General features: G+C 41.1%; 1 protein-coding gene and 1 non-coding gene across 18 annotated transcripts in view; both read right to left on the bottom strand.

Annotated features, from left to right (window-relative positions):
* Nucleotides 1–18,760, bottom strand: part of TNRC6C (trinucleotide repeat containing adaptor 6C) — a 150,011-nt gene that overhangs the window by 32,490 nt on the left and 98,761 nt on the right. For 16 of the 17 annotated variants that reach the window (XM_063599436.1, XM_055101579.3, XM_055101586.3 and 13 more), the window contains 4 exons: nucleotides 10,018–10,233; nucleotides 7,022–7,188; nucleotides 3,786–3,866; nucleotides 1,857–1,914 (listed from right to left, as the gene is read on the bottom strand). In XM_063599436.1, the coding sequence (XP_063455506.1) occupies nucleotides 1,857–1,914; nucleotides 3,786–3,866; nucleotides 7,022–7,188; nucleotides 10,018–10,233 (522 nt within the window). The remainder of the gene's footprint in view (nucleotides 1–1,856; nucleotides 1,915–3,785; nucleotides 3,867–7,021; nucleotides 7,189–10,017; nucleotides 10,234–18,760) is intronic. The other variant, XM_055101587.3, reaches the window with a different exon arrangement.
* LOC112437614 (U6 spliceosomal RNA) lies at nucleotides 7,891–7,997 on the bottom strand. The gene has a single exon (XR_003026181.2). It is a non-coding gene; the product is annotated as a U6 spliceosomal RNA (small nuclear RNA).

Here is an 18,760-nt window from a genome sequence, read left to right as displayed (position 1 = left end):
GCTGCCAAGGATTCACGGCAAGGGGATGGGGGTTGGCCCCAGGCACCCTTCCGTGGCTCCTGCAGTCTGTGATCTGGCCCTGCCGCCCTCTGTCCTCTCCGCAGCAGCCACACCAGCCACTGCTGGCCCTCAGGGGCTCAGCTTGTCCTCTCCCCTGGGATGCACCCCCTCCCCTAGATTTCTACAAGACTTGCTTCCTCATTTCGGGTGGGCTCAGTGGTTGCTTTCTTGCAGGGGCCTTCCCGATTATTCTGTCTGCAAAAGATCCTCTCCTACTTCATGGCCATGCCTCTCCATTCACCGAGTCCTGTATCTGCAAGGATTCTTCCAGATGTGGGGGATACAATACTGTGCAAAACAGACACTGTTTCTGTTCTCACAGCTCTGTTGGCTTAATGACTAGTGTGTGTTTGGCCCACCCTAACTCTGTCCTACTCCACAGTTAGAATTCACCTCTTGCAGCACACGCTGCTCTGTCCCGCCTTGGCAGTTTGCACCACACGTTGTCGCACGTGCACGATTAGACAGTCTGCAGCCTATCCTCATTATTCATGAATTCTGTACTCGTAAAGCTGGCCTACTTGCTAAAATTTGTAACCCCCAAATCAGTAATTGGGGCACTTTTGTGGTTATTTGTGGACATGTGCAGATTGGCAAAAAAATGTGAGTTGCCCAAGTTCCCAGTTCAGGTTGAGCCTCAGATTTAAGTGTCCTTTTTGTGGTCCATTTATTGCCAGGCTTTTCGTATTTCTGTGCTTTCTGTAGTGATTCTGGTGTTTAAAATGGTCCCCCTGTGTGGTGCTGAGGTGCTGTCTCATGTTTCTAAGCTCAAGAAGGCAGTAAAGTGCCTTACAGAGGAAATATGTGTCAAGTAAGCTTCATGTAGGCACGAGTTAAAGCACTGTTGGCCCTGAGTTCAATGATCATGAATCAATGATACGGTACATTCGAAAAAATTCACTGACCTGTATGTGCAGCTGCTCAGAAAGTACTCAAGTAACATCTGGGCATGTGACAGAGCTATGGAAAAGAGGCTAAATTTGTGGATTCATGAGATGATGACTAGGAAGTGTGGTGGACGGCATTGTTTTGAGTATGAAAGCCAAATAAATTTATGGTCACATTATCCAGGGTCAGAAAAATGTTACACCCTTCTTGGCTAATATATCAATATTAAATAAGGTGTCTTGAAACAGAAAAACATATAAAACAAGGTTATATATTGATTGGTTGACAAAAATGTTGTGAGCAGAGGCTCATAGGAACCCAACCCTGTATGTCTCCTAGGAGCACCGGTTCGGTATTCGTTAATTCAGTGTTTGTGGTGACTTTATAGAACATAACTACCAAGAAAATAAGAATCGACTATATTTAAATGTAAATATTTAACATTATTATTAAAGCAGCTCCAGAACTAGGGTTGCTTGTTCCTTGACAGAAAATCTTCTCTCTCAACAACAGTTGGTGCTCAGCCAGCAAGGCAACGCTTCTGCTGGCCCCTAGGCAAGTCCGTTCTGGGGCAAGGCACGAGGAACGCACTCAGTGTCCACTGAAGTCTAGTGTGTGGTTCCAGTGTCTCTCAGAGTGTCATTATTACCTTCCCTCAAAACATATGGGAAAATATGAGAAAAGCCAACATGCTTCAAATATGGCATTGGCGATTCACCTCCAAAGTCCGCTAATCCCAAGAGGCTCCCTCTGTGGTTCCAGCTTGTTGTGTGGTTGCCCCTTCACTGTGGCCTGGTCCTGTCTACTCAGGACATATTAACCATTAAACCATGACTACAATCAAATGCTTCTGGAAAGTAAAACTTCACAGCTGGGTACCTTTTTAAAAAGGATGTTGTATGACTTACTCATGGCCTGATCAAGATTCATATTGTTACTCTTCAAGGCCTCCTCAGCTGGCTCTCTCTGTGTAGGAAAACAGAGTTTTCATTAGTGCACATTAATTAATAAAAGGAAAGGTTACGAACAGTTTAATCACTATCAACTTAAAGACATAGTTATTAGGTTTTGGAACTGGAAATACATTTCTTCACTGTTGAGGTTAGAGACAATGTCTTTTGAATTAAAAATACTTGTAATAAGAAAATGTACTGACTTGATTTTCAAAGTAAAGCCCTTGTATTTAACACTTTGGAAACAAAATGCAGAGTGGCAGTAAAACCTTGTAAGTACTCCTAAAATCATTTTCATTTTTTTAAAATGTAACTATTAGTATTATTTTTGTAGAGATATGTTCTCTCCATGTTGCCCTGGCTGGTCTCAAACTCCTGGGCTCAAGTGGTTCTCCTGCCTCTGGCTCCCCAAGTGCTGGGATTACAGGTGTGAGCCACTGTGTCTGGTCCTAAAATCATTCTGTACAACACTGAGTAGCACTGATTCCATAAAGATGCAATCTATGCCAAGACAGCAGGGCCACAGACAAGGACATCTGCCATGAGGACAGGATGCTCTCCTAGGACAGGATTCCTGTCCCAGTGAGGCCCATCTCCATGTCTCTCTCTAGTCCCAGCAACTATGTCAGTCACTGTCGGAGTGCAGAGCTGCATTTTTCGCTTCATCAACTCTAGGCTCCACCATCAACAACTTTTCTCTAAGAAACAGAAAAACAAAACAAGTAGATTCATTTTGATAATTTATGACTGGAACACAGTAATCTCAGGGGATGACTGAAGCCGCTAGGGTGCCATGATAACTGAGACAGTATAAATCAGGACACGCTGAAGCCACCGTCAACCTCTTGCCCACTCACACAGGCAGAGCCTGGGCCACCAACACAATGCCCTGCCCAATGCAGAGGGCCTGTACCCAGTGTGAAGGATGGGGTTCCTCCGCTACATGGAGGCCATTCTGGACTCATTCTTTTAGAAGCATCTACGGTAATGGAAAGATAAACACTAATTTGAATAAGGATTTTGAAAGAAGTCCCATGAAGGGAATACATGGCGAATATGGGCGACATCCCTTGCCATCTGAACTGCCATCCAATCTCAGGAATTGAACAGACTGTGGTATTTTCAGGGGAACGCCCTACAATATGAATTCTCCCTACATATGACTGGAAACTTAGGAACTAAGTAGGTCTGGTTAGGATACTTTTTCTGGATATGAAACCTTAGTACTTTACATCAAGTTTTCTTTTGTGATCTCTGTCAATATACTCTATACACTAATGAAATTCACGTTTAATTATAAATTAAAAGTAAACATAAAACTGTATAAACCAATGAAAATTAAAAATCACACAGCATTTTCTGGCTGGGCATAGTGACTCATGCCTGTAATCCCAGCACTTTGGGAGGCCGAGGCGGGCAGATTGCTTGAGCCCAGGAGATCAAGACCAGCCTGGCCAACACAGTGAAGCCTCATCTCTACCAAAAATACAAAAATTAGCTGAGCATGGTGGCTCACGCCTGTAGTCCCAGCTCTACTCGGGAGGCTGAGACAGGAGGATTGCTTGATCACACCACTGCACTGCAGCCTAGGTGCCAGAGCAAGACCCTGTCTCCAAAAAAAAAAAAAAAAGCATTTTCTATTCTAGGAAAAGGCTCTCACACCCTTTTTGATAGAAATTATGTGGGTCTTTGCTGTAGTTCAAAGCAATGATCTCTAACCCAAACTACCCAGGTAAAAGGGAGATTTAAGAGTTAGATGATGTCAATATCTCATTCCTCAATCTTGGTGTCTTCTGACACACATAACAAACATGGAGAGGAAACAATGAGGGCATTTCATTTTGGGAAGCATGGTGGGTAGCAGTAAACTACGACGCCAGTTACCGGGAAGCCCATGTCTGTGAGTTGTTTGATCAGCCGGCTCATGATCCAGGCCTCATCCTGCTTGCCAGACGTCTTCATGCCCTGGAACAAAGTGTGGGAAAGGGGGAAGTCCATGAGCTACATTTTAATGCATTTCTACCAGAAATGGGAGACAGTCTAAATTCAGGGTCATTTAAAAGTCACAGGATCTTTTTGTATTAACATTGAATAATGCTGTATTCCAGAAACTCCCTAACAGTATTTCATGGCTACTGCTATGGAAAGCATCAAGGTACATTTGCAGGTTGGTATATATGTGCAATTTATGAACTTAAAGCAAGATAATTATTTCTCTTTCCCAGATAATTAATTTAGTTTATCACAAATATAGACTACTTTTACTATCCAATAATCCTAAGCGCTCCCTTGAACACAGCCCTATGTGAAGTTTACTAAAAATTACAGTTTTTGCCTTTTCTAAGCTTTATTCTGAAAAATGATAAAATGAGGGGGTTTATTCCAATGAGTAAAGAGGCAGCAAGAAGAAAGGATGAAACAACCTGTTAATTTTATTAACTATTTGTTACTTATAGCTCATAGGGTAGAGAAAAGGAATAAGGAGGAAAATGTCAGTGAAGGAGAGGATGAGGAAAAAGGTCAGCTACAGAAAGAGCAGTGGGGGTGGGGGAGGGCACGGCACCACAGAAGAGCCAGGAGGCTTCTCAATAACTTCCCTCTGAGCCTATAAATGCAAAGGTTCTAATGATGCATTATTACAATATGAAAAAAATTCCCTTCCAAAAATATTCTTCATAGTGTTTTTCACAATTGAGCCTGCCACAGCTATATCATGGAGCATATGGAGCTCTATAAACAGGCTTTCTTTCCTCAAGGAACTAGCTTATTTTGGGGCTATTTCAATCATTACTATGCTGCCAGAGCCAGATTAGTCAAGATTTTAATTTACCAATTTGGTATTTTTGGTCCCATCATTAACTGGATTATTTGCCAGCCCAACTGTAAAAAGGATTCTTTTTGATGTCTGTAATCACTTCTACTCCTCATGAGCGGAGAGCTCTGATTTTAGTTTCTGGTTTCTGCTGATTATTAACTGAATGCTTTTATAAACTACATTTTTTTGAACATGAATACATTCACACGATTCAAAAGTATAAACAAGGTATAAAGAAAGTTTTCATCTCATGCCACCCCATTTGCTTAGTTCCTGTTCTCTCGAAGAGGCACTACTCATAGCAGTTTCTTATTTGCCCTTCCAGAGAATTTAGAACATTCTGTAGAAGCTGACACACTACGTGTGCATGCATGCATACACACACTCACATACACACACACACGTTTTCTTCCTCCTACCCCACAAAATAGGGTGTGTGCTGTACATGTTTTTCTGCACCTTGCTTTTCATTTAACAATGTACTTTAGTGATCTTTTCATATCAATACATAGAATTTCCTTTTAGTTTTGTATAATGTAGAAGTGACATAATTAACTTGTTACTTCATCAATGTACATATAAATTGTTATCTTTTTACCACAAAAATGCTGCAATACAAAACTGTATAAATGCCACAAAGTGAGACTCTGTCTCTACAGAAAAAATAAAAAATAAAATTAGTTGGGCAGAGTGGCATGCACCTGTAGACCCAGCTACTCAGGAGGCTGAGGCAGGAGGACAATTCGAGCCCAGGAGTTCAAGGTTGTACTCCAGCCCCTAAGGTGACACAGCAAGACTCTGTCTCTAAAAAAATTTTTTTAAATAAAAAAATCAAAACGTTGGCTTTCTGTGGGTCTGAGAGATGAAAAATGGCAGGTGTCTCTGAGTGCTGTCTGGAACTGCACTGCCTTCCTGTGAGTTTGTGTCTAGGAGCCACTGGTGCTCCTTCTCTGTGGACCAGCTACTCTTCACATTCTGTGCTCCTTTTTCTACTGGGTTTCTGGCTGATTTTTTTTTAAAAAATCAGTTTCTAGGACTTTATGTATCAGGGGATTGGCCCTCTCTATGATATGAGTTATAAACATATTTTTCCAGTTTGCTATTTTTCTTTTGACTTTGATTATGGTATTTTCTGTCATGTACAGTTTTTACATTTATCTATTGACACAAAAAAATTTTATTTTATGGCTTTTAGATTTTGGTCATAGTTAGGCCTCTCTGAGTCCAAAATTGTTTTTAATGTTCTTTCACGTTTTCATATTTTTAATATTTAAATTTGTGAACTACTTGAAATTCAGTCATGCTGAATGTGGACTGAATTGGGCAGTCATCTAGAAAAAAATGAGATACACGTCTCATGTAGCTCATGTATATATGAGATGTGTATCTCAGTGTTTTCTAGATGACCGCACATTTGTGTCTTTTTTTTTGAGAGGGAGTCTCGCTCTGTCGCCCAGGCTGGAGTGCAGTGAGGCGATCTTGGCTCACTGCAACTGCAACCTCCGCCTCCCAGGTTTAAGCAATTCTCTTGCCTCAGCCTCCCGAGTAGCTGGGATTACAGGCACCCACCACCACGCCCAGCTAGTTTTTGTATTTTTAGTAGAGATGGGGTTTCACCATGTTGGCCAGGCTGGACTCGAACTCCTGACCTCAAGTGATCCACCCACTTTGGCCTCCCGAAGTGCCGGGATTACAGGTGTGAGCCACTGTGCCCTGCCTGCCCATCTGTTTTAAGACTTCTTAACCATCTGTCTCACACTTTTTGGTCTCAGGACCCTATAATACTCTCTTAGAGACTGAAGATCCCAAAGAACTTCTGTTGATATGAGTTGTGTCTATTGCTATTTACTGTATTAGAAATTAAAACTGAGAAAATTTAAAAATATAATTTTGCTTAAAAGTAATAGTCACTACACATTAACCTAACATTTTAAAATAAAAAGTAATTAATTTTTCATGAGAAGGGTGGCACCGTTTTGCCTTTTGGCAAATCTCTATGTCTGGCTTAAGAGAAATGGCTGGATTTTCATGCCTGTTTCTGCACATTCTCTGCTACAATAAAGATCTCTGGACACCTCTACCCTATACTGGAGAGAGACTTCAAATGAAAAAGACAGTCTTAGCACTGGCACGATAATAGTTGTGACTTGCTTTCTCCCCTGAAAGGGTCTCTGGGACCTCCAAGGGTCCTAAGACCACTTTGAGAACCTCAGGTCTATCTTTTTGTCTGATTAACTGGATACTGAACGTGTCTGAAGTACCTTTGGTTTTCAGGGTGCACCGTCGTTAAGAGTGTTGCACTTACCTTTTGGAGTCCTTTTTTGGGGGCGTTCCCCCAGGAGCTGCAGGAGGAGGTGCTTTCTTGGGAAGCAGCATTATTCCACACGTCCCCTTCTTCATCCTCCCACTGGCTGCTACTGAGGTTCATTTCATCCCCACCACTGCCCCAGCCTTCTTGCATAGATTTTGAAGCTAGAAATAGAGCAAACATGAACTTATCAAATTCATGTCCCTAACGCAGACAATGCTTCCACTGTAACATATAATTTAGGGGTCGTGGGACAAATGATGCATTGTAATCTACCTTTTTATGCCTTCATTTCTCCCAGATCTCAGAATTGAATTTCTCTTGCTACATATGTAAATAAACATGTGTATGTATATAATTTTTCCTTCAAACATCAGCTATTTGTACTCTGTGCTGTTCTAAACTTCCTTAACCAACTACACATCATTCTGAAACATAAACATGCTAAGAACAAATCCTGGGGCCACCAGGGAAGGTGGCAATCTCTACATGGTATGAAAAGGCTACAGAAATGTAGATTCCTAAAACATTTCATTGTCCTGTGTGGTTTTTAAAATTTGTAGGTTTTTTTCTTTTTTTTGAAACAGGGTCTTGCTCTGTTGCCCGGATTATAGTAGTGCAATCACAGCTCACTGCAACCTCAAACTCCTGGGCTCAAGTGATCCTCCTGCCTCAGCCTCTCAAGTAGCTAGGACTACAGGCATGTGCCACCACATCCAGCTAATTTTTTTTTCTTTTTAATAGAGATGGGGTCTCACTATGTTGCCCAGGCTGGTCTCAAACTCTTGGGCTCAAGTAGTCCTCCTGCCTCGGCATCCCAAAGTGTTGGGATTACAGTCATGGGCCATCACAAGTGGCAGGAAAATTTGTATATGGGATGCTTCATAAATCTGTATCTCATCCTTGCATAGGAACCACGCGAATCTTCTCTGTATTGTTCCAATTTTAGTACATGTGCTGCTGAAATGAGCATCTCTGTCTGATTCTTAATCACTGCTTGATCCAAACCTATGAGCATTAAGTCACACAGACCAGAGCTTCTCAAACCTGTCCACTCGTGACAGTCAGCTGGATCATGTGAAGTCTGGCAGGCCTGAGGTTGGGCCCGACAGGCTGCATTTCTAACAAGCCCGCAGGAGATGCTTACAGACTAGCAGGATGGAGGCCTTAGGCAGATGGAGCTACAAAGTGACTATCGAGTTTCCACTTCAGATATTGTTTTTTCCTCCTATCTTAAAATACAAAGTGATTTTCAGTATCAAAATTACCCCAAATTTTCACTTCTTGGAAGAATATGAAGAAGGGCAAAGACTAGGTAAGAGCACAGTTAGCTGGGTCTTCAATGAAGATACAAGGCTAATAAACATATGGAATAGGCACATAACTGTGCCTCCAAGGACAAATTCTCAAAATAGAACACACTGCTCAAAATGGCGCATGAATCTAAATACTCACAAGTTCCCTTATCCTTTAGGTTTGTAAAAAAAAGTAATATAAATGGAATACTTTGAGCAGAGTGGTGGCTATATGGAACATACTATCGAGTATTAGCAAAACAAAAAACAAAAAAAACCAAAAAAACCCACAAAGTACAAAACCAATAAAGTTGCATTTTAAGATCTAGGACATCTAATAATGTCCAAAGAAAAGATGAAGCTTCTGCAGTTATGTGAACAACGAATTTTTTTTTTTTTTTTTTTGAGATGGAGTCTCTGTCTCCCAGGCTACAGTGCAGTGGCCTGATCTTCGCTCACTGCAACCTCTGCCTCCCGGGTTCAAGCGATTCTCCTGCCTCAGCCTCCTGAGTAGCTGGGATTAGAGGCGCTCGTCACTATGTCCAGCTAATTTTTGTATTTTTAGTAGAGATGGGGTTTCACCTTGTTGGCCAGGCTGGTTTCGAACTCCTGACCTCAGGTGGTCCACCCACCTTGGCCTCCCAAAGTGCTGAGATTACAGGCGTGAGCTACCATGCCCAGCCACAATTAATTTTAATATCAGATTGAAATCAGTAATCTTATACTCATGTTAATATTACAAATATCACATTGCAAAACACCCATATAAGAATTCCACTTGGTATACATAATCTGGACACTTATAAGGATACTTATTACCTGCATATTTGCTACACTTTCAGAAAATGGGAGGAAAATGTACCTTTTAAAAATTTTTTCAAGTTGTTTAGGCATAAACAACTTGTAAACAAACATGGCAAATTCCACCCACAGTGGAATTCTGTTGACAAGATGAAAGCAGGGCAATACGGCAAGATGCGTTAGGCTGCTGTGAGGTAATACATATTTTCAAAAGCTAATCTCAAGAAGATGACATGCTTTATCTATCTTGCTCAGTGAAATAGCAGGTTTAAATTACTTAATGTGGCAGGTACAAGAATACTGCTGAAGTAGTGTGGGTATTACCAGGAGAATCAAACATAATATGCTGGGTTGCTTTGACTTTTGCATTTATTTGTTTATTATAAAAGGAGGGTACGGACATCTCTTAAAAGCTCCTTCGTGTTCATGTATCAGGCATGGCAAATATTTTATAATCTTGGCTTTTTTTTCCCCTTTTTTAAGAGATGGGGTCTTGCTCTATTGCCCAGGCTCATGAGTGGTACAATCATGGCTCAGGGCAGTCTTAACCTCCCGGGCTCAAGCAATTCTCCCATCATAGCCTCCCGAATAGCTGGGATTACAGGCGTGTGCCACCATGCCCGGCTAATTTTTCAATTTTTTTTGTAGTGACAAGGTCTCACTATGCTGCCCAGGCTGGTCTCAAACTCCTGGGCTCAAGCGATCCTCCTGCCCTGGACTCCCAAAGTGCTGGGATTATAGGTGTGAGGCACTGTACTTGGCCAAGACTCTTGGTTTGTAGTTAAAGTGTAAATATAATGAGGAAAGTATCCTAAAACTCTAATCTTTAAAATTCAATACTTTGAGTCTGGCAATTTGGAAATTGCCAGATCAGGGCAAGCAGGATGCTAGGCTTACCTGGTTTGCACAGGGCTGAGGCAGCAACAGGTGCGCCAGCTCTTCCAAATGCCACCGGCGGCTCGGCAGGGTGATCTCCCCACCCGCTGCCACTGCTGGGTGGCTTCCCCCATGCTGCTGTGCCATTATCCACCAGGGTAGAAGGGGAGGATGGTTCTCCCCAAGAGTTTTCAGTCTTTGAGTGAACATTAGGCATTTCTCCCCAGCCTGATGAAACTGAAAAAGGTTCCAAGGGGTAGAGAAAATAATGAAAGTGCATCAGAGAAAAGTAAAAATATAATTCAGTTTTCAATTTCAAAATAATTTCAAGATAATCTATCCTTAGAATAGCCTTTAGTAGAAAATTTAAAGGAGGCAAATGTATTACATGTAATCAGATTTGTTTAGCTTTGTATTTTAAAATTTTTATTCATTTATTTTTATTTAGAGATGGGGACTCGCTGTGTTGCCCAGGCTGCCCTCAACTCCTGGGCTCACTCAATCCTCCTAAGTAGCTGGGACTACTGGGGCGTGTCACTGCACATGGCTTGTTTGGCTTCTTAAAACTGGTCAGATGTGGTGGCTCATGTCTGTAATTCCAGCACTTTGGGAGTCGGGTGGATTACTTAAGGTCAGGAGTTCGAGACCAGCCTGGCCAACATGGTGAAACCCTGTCACTACAAAAAATACAAAAATTTAGCTGGGTATGGTGGCGCGCACTTGTAATCCGAGCTATTGGGGAGGCTGAGGCAGGAGAATCTCTTGAACCCGGGAACCAAGTGGTTAAGTTTTGCGAAGTCCTAAGTTATACTTTGGTAACCCGGGAGGCAGAGGTTGCAGTGAGCCAAGATTGTGCCACTGCACTCTAGCCTGGGCGACAGAGCAAGAATCTGTCTCAAAACATGAAAAAGTAAAAAATTGCCATTTTCTAACTCCTGACCTCTACCTATTTTCAACTTTAAAAGTCCATTAAACATTAAAGCCTATTCAATTGTCAGCATTTGCAACATAGTAGGGTTTAAAAGAATAGTTTAAAACTATGGTTAAATAGCTTGTTTACATCTTGTATTATATGTAATGACATAAAAGAAATCATTCTAAGAAAAATTTGTGAGTTGCAAATATATACTGAAATATTATTCTTGTTTATCTTTTATCCATCATAGACACAGATCACCTTATCTGGGCAAAGAAATGAGAAGATGGCAGATTAAAAACATAAAGGTAAACTCATAACTGGAAAATGCAGACAGTTCCCATGGTACCACCCACAAGCTGAGAGAGATCTGAGGTATCTGTCTTAGAAGGCAGAAGAGAGTTGAATTATGGATCAGAGTAGTTCCTACAGGTACTCTGGGAGGGTTTTTCAGGAACCCTTTCATTCCTTTGCCAAGTCCTGTTGCAACAGCATCTTCAGGGATTGGTCCCTTGTGGAAACAGGTTAGAGATGCATATAGAATCACAGGTGACCCTTGACAACACGGGTGTGAACTTCAGTGATCCATTTATACACAAATTTTCTTCCACCTCCACCACCCCAGAGACAGCAAGACCAAGCCCTCCCCTTCCTCCTCAGCCTGCTCCTCAACATGAAGATGATGAGGATGAAGACCTTTATGATGATCCACTTCCAGCTAATGAATAGTAAGTATACTTTCTCCTTACAATTAAAATTATACATATATATATATTATTTATATATATATATTTTTTTTGGAGACAGAGTCTTGCTCTGTTGCCCAAGCTGGAGTGCAGTAGCACAATCTTGGCTCACTGCAACCACCGCCTCCCGGGTTAAGGGGTTCTCATGCCTCAGTCTCCTGAGTAGCTGGGACTACAGGCACGCAACAACATGCTCGGCTAATTTTTGAATTTTTAGTAAGGACGGGGTTTCACCATGTTGGCCAGGCTGGTCTCGAACTCCTGACCTCAAGTGATCCCCCCACTTCAGCCTCCCAAAGTGCTGGGATTACAGATGTGAGTTACCGTACCCAGTCTTTACAATTTTCTTAATAATGTCTTCTGTTCTCTAGCTTATCTTATTGTATAAAACTCTGAAGGCATAAAAATTATGTGTTAACTGACTGCTATCAATAAGGCTTCTGGTCAAGTAGTTAAGTTTTTGGGAAGTCCTAAGTTATACTTTTGGTAAGCCTAATCCCAAACTGTTCAAGGGCCAACTGCATTATCTACAGGCACAGAAGAGGTTATGAAACAAGGCAATAAGAAGGATTTCCCCACGCCCTTCACACTTCAGTACAAAAAACATTTTATATTGCATAGGTCAATTTTATTTTTCCAAATAAACTCAAATGCTAATCTTTTGCTTCTGCCATAAGCTCACCTGACACTGTTGATAAGTTGACAGCTTGTATCAGTTGTAATTTTCATATAGATACATTTTGCTCAGAGACAGAAATATAAATATTTTAAGTCATAACTGTAGAAAGTATGTGACTGTGTGCAAGAGAAAAACAGTATAAAATGCAAATAGTTAACCATCAATTTTACATTGTTTGGCCTCAACATGGATATTACAATATCAATTACAAAATGTATTAATTTTCTGACTAAAAATAGCATGGAATCAGTTCCCTTGATACGCCTTATTCTAAGAAAATGCAGTAAGAATGATTAATAACAAAAGGACACACAACCTAGAAATCATTTTAAATTACAAGCTCTATGCTGAGGAATATATTATGCAAATAGTTACCAATAACAGGGGAGTTAGCCCTAACCAGTTATCGCCGGCAATTGCTAACTATAATATTACCTTTAATTACACAAAAGACAATAATATATATTGGGAGAAGTAGTTTTACAAATTGAAAGGACAAAATTAAATCAGAAACGTTAACATAGCTAATAAAAATTATCAAGGTTTTGGTAAGCTAAAATAACTCATGTGTTGCTAAAGACCAATTAGCTATAAAAATACTAATTTACTGTAGGTAATTAAATAATGAACTCACCTAGAATTTGTTTATCATCTCTAGACCTCCATCTCTTTGAGAAGGCAATAGGTATTACAAATTATTTAATTAAGTCAAAACTAAGGATAAATACTAAGATGGTGGTAAGCATAGTTCATTGATTTTTATAAAGAACTTTAAGTTCCTCTTAAAGGCAGGAGAAATGTCTAGTGAGTATTTTCATGGAGAAGGCAAACGACTTGCAAGCATCATGTTTCAAAATCTTAGAAATGGAAGAACACTTGCTTACTCAAAAAAATTAAAAAACCAAATATTTCCATTTTGATATTTATTTAATAGAGATGGGGTCTTGTTACGTTGCCTGGGCTGAAGTGCAGTGGCTATTCTTAAGTGTGATCATAGTGCACTGCAGCCTCGAACTCCTAGATTCAAGTGATCCTCCTGCTTCTGAGTAGCTGAGATTACAGATGCCTGCCCCCACACCTGGCCCAGTATTTTCATTTTCAGTTGAATCTGGCAAGACTATAATTTACCTACAATGCCATCCTAACAGAAACACTAGGATGTACCACCTGACACTCTAAAGGTTCTAGAAGAGATGCTAAAAACTGAAATGCAATAGAAAATTTTGATGCAAAACAAGTATTTTCAGCACACAGAAAATGATTTTAAGTACATAGAATTAAAATAATCTCCACTGTTAAGTGTTTATCATCAGAGTGAATTTGGCATCTTTTTGTTAATAATTTATAGGGATTCTTTTAAAGTTAGAATTGATGAGGTAGAACAAATTTCTTACATTTAAAATACTGATATTAAACTTTTAAAAATGATCCTTCAAATACTACTGCTTTTTGCAGAATATTTCCGTACTATGGTGTCTTAGAATCGTTACCTCCCTTCAATTTCTTCAAATTAACAAACAGAGATGGGGATAATAAAACACAGCCAGGATATGTAGTTTTCATTCAATTTTAAAATATACATTCTTCATCTTTCCTTCAGAATGGAGAAAACAGAGTGCATCTGGAAGCTGGGTATAAAAATGAGCAGCAGACAGAGAAAAGGCCAAGAAATAGGACCAAGAAACAGAGAATCTTTCTCTCACTGAACATTGTTAAGCACATCACATCTTAAGCACTACAGACAATTAAGTCAGTGGATGAAATTCTTTCCTCTATGAAATAAGAAATTAATTATAGCTTGTTCCACAGATGCCACTTACATAGCTTTATAAGTGTGATGGGCAGTCCTTTTTGGGAGGAAAGTTTTAGTTAAAAGGTGGCCAATTGTAATTAATTAAGAGTATATGATAAAGGACTAGGCCAGGCATGGTGGCTCACTTGAGGTGGACCACTTGAGGCCAGGAGTTCGAGACCAGCCTAGCCAACATGGTGGCACACACCTGTAGTAGTACCCACTACTCAGGAGGCTGAGGCACCAGAATTGCTTGACCCTGGGAGGCGGAGGTTGCAGTGAGCTGAGATCGTGCCACTGCACTCCAGCCTAGGTGACAGAGTTAAGACTCTGTCTCAAAAAAAAAAAAAAAAAGATAAACGATTAAAAATGCAATCGATCAGGCATTTATTGAGTGCTTGCTATGTGCTTGGCTTTTTAAGGTACTGACCTAAATATTAATGAGATGAGATTTTTTACTCATACCAACGGCCTTTAAACTTAATGCAAATTTACTATGATGGCTGGTTGGGTACTTGCTTATGGAGGAACAGAGCAGAACTGATAGCTGTAAGATCAATAAAACTTTCTTATCTGAAATCAAGATGGGTCTTTATACAATGAAACTTTATATAGAAGAGTTTGCTCATTATACAAGAGTACAGTCAGATGGCAAAGTATCCTACTTTTCTGAAAGCCTTTGTAGTGGGCATTTGACACTTCCGTTCCAAAGTCAGGGGACTCTGTTTGAGGGTTACAGATTCGGGGTCCTTTCTAGAAGCTGACCACGGGCCTCGAGCTGCACAGTAACTTCCCTTAGAACAGCTTCTTCTGCCTGCCTTATTGAGTCATCATGTGAAGTATTAGAAAAGGAAAACCATCTTATACAGTTTTGATTTCACGATACTAATACAGATTTTAATGGGCTAACTCTTTCCTACTGCTATCGGTGGCGGGGGGCACACTATATTTTCTTTTTCTTTTTTTCTTTTTTTTGAGACAGGGTCTCCTGTTGTCCAGGCTGGAGTGTGGTGGTGCAACCACAGCTCACTGCAGCCTTCACCTCCCTGGGCTCTGGTGATCCTCCTGCCTCAGCCTCCTGAGTAGCCGGGACTAGAGGCGTGTGCCACTATGCCCAGCTAATTTTTGTATTCTTTGTAGAGACGTGGGTCTCACTAGGTTGCCCAGGTTGTTCTCAAACTCCAGGGTTCAAGCAACCCACCCGGCTCAGCCTCCCAAAGTGCTGGGATTATAGGCGTGAGCCACTGTGTCCGGCCTCACACTGTATTTTCAACTGTCTTCATCATTTATCTATTGTGAATTGAAGGTACCTAAAGCTAAGGCCTTTGCATGTGGGGTTCACACGTCTCACGCCACGGACTTGCACTGAGAAGCATCTCTTCCTACTTCCGTAGCAGGCTCCCAACTCCCCAGTCCTTGCTGAAGTCCAGTCCCACTTACCAAGCCCCTCAAACACAGGAAAGCAAAAACAACCCAGCCAAATCCAAACCCAAGAAAAATCCCACATCCACAAAAAGCATAGATCACTCAGATCATTTCTCTTTTAGTAACTACTGCATAGTGCTTAAAATAGAATTACTTCTGGCTGCAGAGGTCAATGGGATGTATTTCTGAAGTTATGTGAAAACAGCTGAGCTGTAACAGGATCTTGCTGATTCACTCCATCTGCAGGTGACTGTCTTTTGGTGTAGTTTTTATACTAAAGAATGATAAACTTCCTAGGACAGGAGTCTGGAAGGAAGGCCACTGCTCTCCGGCTTCTGCTGCTAATGAGACTTATAGAAACAATACACGTCTCATCTTTTTAGGTAGAAGCTTCCTAAATCTAATTTTTTCCAAGTTTTAGTTTAGTGAATTGGAGATATGCCTCTTCCATGATTAATGCACACAACCTCTGGTTTTATATTTTATACGATGATAATTGTTTCAGAAAACTAAGTTTTAAAGCAAATATCACCAGATTAAGTACCCACATGCAAAGTAAAGTGTGCCTCTGGCTAGAGCCTTTGCCGACTTGTAGGAGCCCACAGTGGTCACCACCAGCACAGCTGGAATACCTGCTACGGCTGAGATACATCTCTGAAGAGCTGCAAACAGGCAGCAAAATGAACACACAACAAATTCTAGACTAAGATCAGTATTAGCAGTATACTCCCTGCCAGTTTTCTGATTGGCATATGTAATGATATTTTACTTCTAGCCATTGTTGGAAGACACAGTAAGATGTCACTACCCCACTGCTGCTGGTTTAGCTTGGATCAACTGTATAATGGCCTTCATATTTGACTCTAAAATTATCTACATTTCAGTGAAATCTGGGTTCAGAGATGAAATCCCTGGAAGTTCTTCTTCAATCTCATTGTTAGATTCAGAGCCAACTATGAGGCTCCATTACTCACTAAATGGTTTTGTTAATTAATATTCAATGTTCTCTTGTGTGTCTGCAAGTTGGTTTTTAAGTGTCCCAGAATATTTATGTCTGAGTATGCGAGGTAATCATGTTGCTGAGTATTTTTAGGATCTGCTTTCATTCCCTTAGAACACACATAAATGCTATGTTTGCACTTTCTCCCTTTCTGCCACATCCCACTAACTGGTAAAACAGCAGACTGATTTTATGACGACTTAATAGCTTCGTATGCACAGCAGAGCGCAAGGTAGCAGGTCCTGCAATTCTGGCTCGCACCAGAGACTGACTGATTGAGGCAATGTTCGAGGAGGAGGATGTGTGCGAGCCAGTGTAGACAACTTCACATCCTGTGTCAAGTGCGGCCTCTGGAGCCCTTCTCAGGCAGCCTACAATTTCTGATAAAAAGGCAGGCACAGGGATATTTCTCTGGACTAATACTGTTGTTTTATCTCCAGAATGAACCTGAACCAGGTCCAGACAATCCAGTTTAGGAAGCTATACTGCATTTCCTAAAATAATACCAGTTTTCCTCAGGCTCACAGAAAACTAATTAATATCAACAAGCATAGGACAAAAATGATTGTACTGTAGCATTCGTTCCTTTAAAACAACACACACACACACACAAAATGTAATTCAGAAATCATATTTTATAAGATAGGAGAGATCAATACCCTTAAGTGGTAATGATCAACAACTTAAAACCCAAACTCTGACATAAGTGAAAATTCTATAAATTCAGCATAGGTCAACCTATGCTGAATAAAACCTAAAAACACCAACTTTAAAAATAGCAGAAACTTCATGAAGTAGTCACAAGTGGAAGGCTTTTGTCTGGGAATCCCAGTAGCTATGGAAAGCTGCGCAGGCATTCAAGCCAGTGGGCAGCACGGCCCAGCAGGTGCTGAGACTGCTGCTGCCCTTGCTGACCCTGACTGCCCAGATGGCACAGTCCCCAGAGAGGAGGGCAAGGGGCTGCTACCAGGGGTAATACCACTCCTGCATGCTGTCACCTCTATGAAGGGAACTGGTGTGGAACTGTTACTTCTACAGGCTCAAATAATAGCTTGGTCTAACAAGTTTGGAGAGTGAAAGGCTATGATTACTTGTAATTCTTAAGGGTGATGAACTTTGCTCTCACTGCAAAAGAAGGCTTGGTTCATGTCTGAGAGTTAAACATCACAGGTAATACAGGGCAGGAATAATACTCAGTGTAGCCACTTTATGCCAGTGTTAGAAAAAGAGATTAATGTTATAAATGAAAAAAATGAACAAATAACCCCATATGTTGTACAATATACTAACCTTAACATACTTTCAGCATGTGAGCACACTTCCACATGGAAAAAAATTTGTGTAACTTTTTATTTGTCTCTGTTAATTGGTAAAACTAGATTTGCAACTGCTCCTATAGTATTGCTACACCTACAAAGAGCACACGCATGCACAGGCTGCAAAAGTTGCCGGGGAGAACAGAGTACAGAAACACTGTGTTAAGGTGTAGCAGTTACAGCACATTTTTCTTCTTTATATTTGGTGATAATGTGTGCAATTTGTTTAAAAAAATCTATAAATATTTTTCATATAAAAGAGAATTATTTTGGCCCTTTTAACTGAACAAGAATGCCTTTCTCAGCATGAAGCTCTCATGTTTTGGCTACTAAAAACAAGTTAAAAGTAGTTTCTGGGCCAGGCGTGGTGGCTCACGCCTGTAATTCCAGCACTTTGCAGGGTCGAGGCTGGCTGATCACGAGGTCAGGAGATCGAGACCATCCTGGCTAACATGATGAAACCCCGTCTCTACTAAAAATACAAAAAAAATTAGCCGAGCGTGGTGGCGGGCACCTGTAGTCCTAGCTACTCGGGAGGCTGAGGCAGGAGAATGGCGTGAACCTGGGAGGCGGAGCTTGCAGTGAGCTGAGATTGTGCCACTGCACTCTAGCCTGGGCAACAGAGCAAGACTCTGTCTCAAAAAAAAAAAAAAGTAGTTTCTGGGCCGGCCATGGTGGTTCATGCCTGTAATCCCAGCACTTTGGGAGGCTGAGGTGGGTGGATCACTTGAGGTCAGGAGTTCCAGACCAGCCTGGCCAACATGGTGAAACCCCATCTCTACTAAAAATACAAAAATTAGCCAGGCATGGTGGTGATCGCCTGTAATCCCAGCTACTTGGGAGGCTGAGGCAGGAGAATCGCTTGAACCCGGGAGGTGGAAGTTGCAGTG

This window comes from Pan paniscus, chromosome 19 (assembly GCF_029289425.2).
Source record: "Pan paniscus chromosome 19, NHGRI_mPanPan1-v2.0_pri, whole genome shotgun sequence".
In the NCBI taxonomy this organism is placed as follows: Eukaryota; Metazoa; Chordata; class Mammalia; order Primates; family Hominidae; genus Pan; species Pan paniscus.
Note: the sequence above shows the minus strand (reverse complement) of the source record. Positions and strands in the feature narration are given on the sequence as shown.